The sequence below is a fragment of the Pistacia vera genome, unplaced genomic scaffold (genome assembly GCF_008641045.1).
Source record: "Pistacia vera cultivar Batoury unplaced genomic scaffold, PisVer_v2 Contig549, whole genome shotgun sequence".
NCBI classification, from domain to species: Eukaryota; Viridiplantae; Streptophyta; class Magnoliopsida; order Sapindales; family Anacardiaceae; genus Pistacia; species Pistacia vera.
The window spans coordinates 651,685-658,153 of record NW_022196389.1 but is presented as its reverse complement, the minus strand read 5'-3'; the positions used below and the strand labels follow the sequence as shown (position 1 = coordinate 658,153).

The 6,469-nt window shown below is 33.9% G+C and overlaps 1 protein-coding gene across 1 annotated transcript; it reads left to right on the top strand.

Annotated features, from left to right (window-relative positions):
- The first annotated feature begins 691 nt into the window (after nucleotides 1-691).
- Nucleotides 692-6,196, top strand: LOC116107881 (adenylate kinase, chloroplastic). The gene is made up of 8 exons (XM_031394155.1): nucleotides 692-927; nucleotides 1,363-1,461; nucleotides 3,587-3,715; nucleotides 3,788-3,922; nucleotides 4,101-4,247; nucleotides 4,408-4,482; nucleotides 5,567-5,683; nucleotides 5,986-6,196. Exons 1-7 carry the CDS (start codon nucleotides 733-735, stop codon nucleotides 5,660-5,662), a joined length of 876 nt encoding a protein of 291 aa, XP_031250015.1. The 5' UTR covers nucleotides 692-732; the 3' UTR covers nucleotides 5,663-5,683; nucleotides 5,986-6,196.
- The last annotated feature ends 273 nt before the right edge of the window (nucleotides 6,197-6,469 follow it).

Here is a 6,469-nt window from a genome sequence, read left to right as displayed (position 1 = left end):
CCAATTCAAATAATATAAACATGATCCTAAATTTAAATTCCAATGTTATGCAAATGACCTTATCATATGGGGCTCCCAACATGTATTTTATATTTCATTTTACCATTCTTTTTTCTTTGTATTTTCCTTTTTCAATTTCCCTCCCAATTCCCAAACAGTAAAATACTACATCTTATATTTATCATTTTATTTAGGGGTTTTCTTCATCCATTGAGGTTTAATCAAATAACAAAAGTTCCTTTGCTATTTAATAAATTAAAAAAAAAAATTCCTCTAACGTTAGTGAACCGTTGGTGTACAGGTTGAATTCACAGTGTGATGTGTTGATAAATATTTATCTAATTGTCCCTCGAACATTTATTTAAATATCAAAAAATTAATAGTAGAAAAAATTTTGTTATTTCTATAATCATAAGGGGATTTTATTATTTAAGTATATCTAAGGGGAATTATCGTTATCAACCCTTTTATTTATTTATTTTGCGATGGTTTATTTTTAAATGTTAATATGTGCTTCTTTTTCCCTTTAAAAAAAAAAATAAATTAAAGGGAAAAACAAAATCATTGAAAAACTTGAAAAGATTACAAGTTAGACCCCAAAAAGGGCTCAGATGAAGACAAATTAAACTAATGAAAAAGAACGGGGAATCTTTTGAAATCTTATCCTGAAAAAATATAAATACGACAAACACAAAAATCAAAACCATCGAGGGAGAGACGGAAGCAGCAAAAATGGCTTCAACTTGCTGCGTAAATTCGCCTATGAATGTGAAAGCTAATTCTCTCTCTCCCTCTTGTTCAACTAAGCCTAAGCACATTCTCGCTACCCATTTGAGCTTTGCTTCTAACAACGCATCTTTCTCTCTCAATTTACATGAAAACCCTCGTTTTCAGAAGACCCGCTCGCCCAAGGTCGTCAATTTCCAGGTGGGAACTTTGGAATTTAAAGTTTTGCATCATTTTTCGCGTTGTTGTGTAGTTTAATTAGAGAAACTGTTGTATTTTTTTATGTGGGTTCTCAATGATTCTCAAGTTTTCAATTGGTTTCATGGTGTTTTCTGTAATTTAATTAGGCAAAGTTTTTTTTGTTGTTGTAATATGGGTTCAGTTTGATTGAATTTCAAGTTTTAAATCATTTTATGGGGTTTTGTGTAGTTTAATTATAAACTGAGTTGTTTCTCAATGTTGGTTGACTGTGACTGCTAAGTTTTCAATCTCTTTAATTGAATTTTTATGCAGTTTAATTAGATAAAGTGTTGTTTTTGAATATGGGTTCAATTTGGTTTCTCGAGTTTTGAATAACTTTATGGGATTTTTGTGCCATTTAATTACAGTGTTGTTTTTTATGTGGGCTATGAGCAGGTAGTGGCATCATCGGCAAAGACAAAGCCTTTAAAGATAATGATATCAGGAGCTCCTGCTTCTGGTAAAGGTACTCAATGTGAGCTCATCACTAAGAAAGTAAGCTCTTTTCTGTTCATTCTTCCATTTTGGCGTCTGGGTTCCTCAATTTGCAAGCCATTACTTCATGTCAAGTTTTATTGGAGTTTCTCAATTGACATAATTTGATGAAGAAATCGTTTTTGATGTGATAGGATTGAGTAATTTCCTGTTATTTAATTTAATAGACATATAAACTTGAGCAATCTAACATTTTTGTTTGGTTGAGCAGTATGCTTAGTTATTCTCTTCTATAAAGCTTTATTATTTTCTTTTCTTAGTAGTTTCAGATCTGCTACAAGTTCTTAAACTGCTGCTCTTCCACCATCACTTTTTTTTAAAGCTGCCATAGCCCTTCTTCAACCTCCAGTATTTGAAACTGATGATTCCCTTTAGTATTTCAATGCCCAAAATAAACTTTTGAGAAAATTAGGTATTTAGCTTTGCATCAGATGCTGTGTTCTGTGCAAAAACTTGTGCTCTTTAGTCCCTCATCTCTTAGCACACTGCACATATGGGTGATCAGGGCCCCTAATTAGAAAAAGGAGGGAGAAATAATAACCTAAGAAGGTTTTCCACGCATGTAGCACTACTACTTTCCTTAGGTTTTATTTGTGCCACCCAATTATTGTGCTGATCGGTTTCAAGAGGTGAAGGCTCAAGAATGCAAATACAGGAGCATCAAAGCTTCACGCAGCTGACAAGGCAGATCCATCTGTACTCTTCATCCAGTAGCTTTCATTGAGTTAGGATGTTTGAAATTTATTTGTCATACATGTGATGAATGGATAGATTTTGGAGTTATTAAATGTATTGGTGTGCTTGAGAAGTTAGAGGATCCACAGAGGAAAGTATCAGAAGCTCAAATTAAAGAAGTTTCAGTCATGTAAAATCGCTTTAGAAAATTAGCTTACCACTTGATCTTGTTCATCGGTTATCTTTTCATCACTGGCTTTGGTATGATTATCTTATGAAACATTGGAAAAATATGTGCTGCAAAGGGTGAAAAGTACATCATCAAAGTGTTACATTGTGCCTCTAGCTTCTTACAGCTCACTATCCTCAGCACAAACAGACAGCACTCTTGCATGCACTAACATACACACACAGCATGCACAGGTGCTTGTGGATAAGTGGTGGTTTGCACCATCTATTTGAACTTGCATGTTACTGAGACACCTGACTAGTATAAATGATGTCTTAGAAGATGATATCATGTATTCTAATCTCACCTTTTATTGCTTTTCCCATATCAAACTATTTTTCATGGTCTTTTTCTTCCTTTTTTAATTCTCTCTTTGTGGTAGAAATATGCACTTTACAGCCAAAAATATATTTTATATTAGCAAAGTATTTTACAGGTTCCTTGCTTAGTAACATATGCTCAGATTATTGGGTTCAGTATGTGTGTTACTAAGACCAGAATGCCAACTGTTGTCAAGGTGTTTGCTTTAAGAGGTGTGGGCTATAAAGTGAAACCTTGAACAGTTTGGAGGATGGAGATGGTGAGGAGAATGAATGTGTTTAGACTCAGGATTTTTGGTTGTCTTTCTGTGTCTGTTGCCTTTCCAGGACACTGGTATTCCACATATTTATGTTCAGTTACACACATGCCTGCATCCACAAAGAGCATAACGAGGATTCGCAGAAAGCAGAAACATAATAAATGCTCGTCTGATTGCTAGATAAACATTGAGGACATTGTTCTTCCATGTTCTCTGTGGATTGATGGGAAATGTGTGTGTCAATATAAGGTTTAGCAATTTATCAATTTACTGGCTGTGGTGACCAGTAGTTTCCTCTCAAGTTCTACTGCTGGCTCTAGTGAGGAGTTTCCTATGTTAAAATTCTGAAAGCTGTTTTTGTATCTTCTTCACTAAAGAAATGCACACAAAGTAACTGGTTCATTAATAAAGAAATCATGACAGTCAGTGATTGCATTAACTTGCCTCCGATATGTAATTACTTGGATGCAATGATATTTTATCTATCTGAGATCCTGTTACTTGTCATTTGTTTCCTGTTTGTCTCCAAATTGCTGCATGCTGTTGTTTACATGGTTTTCTGTTGTTGCTGCATGAATTCCTTATTTTCTAAATGCTCCTGAGGAAAAGCAGATTGAATCAAGTCATCCTCATATTTGCAGTATGGCTTGGTGCATATTGCTGCTGGAGATTTACTGAGGGCTGAAATTGCTTCAGGAAGTGAAAATGGGAAGCGAGCAAAGGAATACATGGAGAAAGGACAGTTGGTACCAGACGAAATTGTTGTCATGGTAGGGCTGTTATATTTCACTTTGATGCAAACTCCAAACTCTTTTGGTTGATTCCTTAATTTGATCCTGTAGATGGTGAAGGAACGTCTGTCGCAGCCAGATTCTTTAGAAAAGGGTTGGCTTTTGGATGGATATCCTAGGAGCTCATCACAGGCAACTGCTCTTAAGAAATTTGGTTTCCAGCCTGATCTTTTCATTCTCTTAGAAGTAATGACCTTTTCTTACTGCTTTTGGCATATTCAACATTATGTTAGGAAGAGAAGTCATGAACTCCCTCTTGATTCTATATTTTAATTATTTCTTGTTTCAGTATTAAATAGTGCATGTAAAATTTTAGGATGAGCTTTCCAGAAGTATACATAGGATTTGTCTACCTATATTGCAGGTCTCAGAAGATATTCTTGTTGAGAGAGTTGTGGGTCGTAGGTTAGATCCTGTAACAGGGAAGATATACCACTTGAAGTACTCTCCCCCAGAAACTGAAGAAATAGCTGCGAGGCTAACCCAACGCTTTGATGATACAGAAGAAAAGGCATGAGCAGATTCTTCCTTCTAGCTTAAAATTTTTTTTACTAAATAAAATTATTTTGTTCTTTGGTCTCTTTTTTTTTCCTTCAAATAATGATTTTACCTTTTTTATGGTTGTATTCATGGGACAACTATTATATTATTTTCTTTCTTGGTCCATATAGGTGAAATTACGTTTGCGTACGCATCATCAGAATGTGGAGGCAGTACTTTCAATGTATGAAAACATAACAATTAAGGCATGTGATATCATCTCTTTGTCTTTGTCTTTGTCTTTCTCTCTCTATTGACATTTATACATGCCTGTGTATGTTTGATTTGTGAAATGCTACTAGTAGTAGGGTTTGACAAAAAGACTGAGATGTTAAGAAAAAGATTTTGATGAATGAGTTCAGTCATGACAGTGAAAATATAAGACATAAAAAGAATTGCACTGTTGAATTACGTGAATATTTGTTTTTTTTTGTGACATGAAAAATCAGTCTCTATATATATGTATATTAGCCACCGCTGGTCTATAGTTGCCTATTGTATTGTTTGTCTAACTTGGTTCAATGGGTTATCAGCCACTGTATTCTTCTTTTAGGATCTTGTCTTGTCTTGTCTTTCTTTCTTTCCAGGAAAGGATCTTATGGTGAACAGAATTTGTAGGAAAGGACCTTGATTGACTAATGTTTTAGTGGTGGGGAGCTTGAGAGGCTCTACCATTAATCCTCTCTATCTGTATTGTTAATAACACATGTAGGATGGGATTCGGAGGTGCTTGATGGATTCCTGTTGTTGGAAGTAGACATAGAATGTCTATGGTTTTATTGAATTTCCTTTTGAAGAATTTTCTAATCATTAGTGACGTCAAAGATATTAAAGTGTCTTCATCATACATATTTATTTCTTGTTCCTTTTTAAAAATTATCTATCTTCAAATCATAGTTTTCTTTTCTTTTAGTTTTGAAGCAATCTTGTAGACATCAGGTCCATATTTTTCTTTATTTGTTTGCAACCAAACATATAATGGTGGACTTTTTTTTGAAGTCATGTGATATTCTTGTATTCATCAAGAATCGAAGCATAACTTGTAACATAGATTAAAAATGATAATGCTTAATGCTTAATGTTGAAGCTGAGTCTGTTTGGTAGTCACCCTGTTATCTTATCAATTCCTTATACTGCGGAAATATTTTGTTATAGGCATTAATTAGCTCTCTGCATGAAGTATTTAGAAAAGAAAAGAGAAAGATCTTTTGAAGGAAGATTGGATTGATTTGTGACAAGAGCTATTCATGTCCAATGTGTAACTGACGTTTTAGATCCATTTCATTTCAGGTTAATGGAAACGTGGCAAAGGAGGATGTCTTTATTCAAATTGATAATGCTCTGACCAAACTACTTGAGCAAAAGAAAACCGCTCTGGCTGCATAGATGAAGGTGCGGGTGGTTCAGGTATCTCCGGCAACTCACTCAATTATCATACTCTTTCATTATACATAGGTGCAGTAATGACTGTGTGATAAATGGTTGAAAAGTAATTGCAATTGTTTGTTCTTTTGGGAAACTAGCACTACATGCGCGTATAAATATAATCAATCGATGGTTAAAATTATTTTTTCCAGTGTAAATTCTTTTAGTATGTATTAACACCATTTGAAGGGATTAAAATAAGTTGTCGTTTAAATATTTTTGATGAGAGAAACTTTATCCACCGTTTCATGTATTGAATTCGTTGTTTACGCTCATGCTTTTAGTGTTGATAGACCTTGATGGAAGGAGAGAATTTTGTTGCATGACTAAGCAGCTACGGAAAATGCATGGCATTATCATTATATGTATATGCCTCATTATTTGACTAATTGGTTGTACGTACAATCGCTGTACGAAAGACTTTTTGAATTGTATGTCTTTAAGAAAAAGTGATCATCATGATTAAGTCTAAATTTCTGGAGATTTCTTGTTCAATCCGTTCCTTTGACTATCATTTGTGCGTATATAAAATGGATTAAATGTGTTTTGATGGAATAGTTTCCCATGTGCCCAAAGAATTTGTTCAATTTCATGAATTATGTTACTTATTGACTTTTAGGCATTTAATTAATCAAATCATGAAATAAAACAGAATATGGTTGGATTTTTCTGTTTCATCTATTTTAATTACTATTAAAAATAGTACTTCTGAACATTTTAATTAAATATTTATGATCAACACCTGTAAAATAAGTTTCATAATTAATG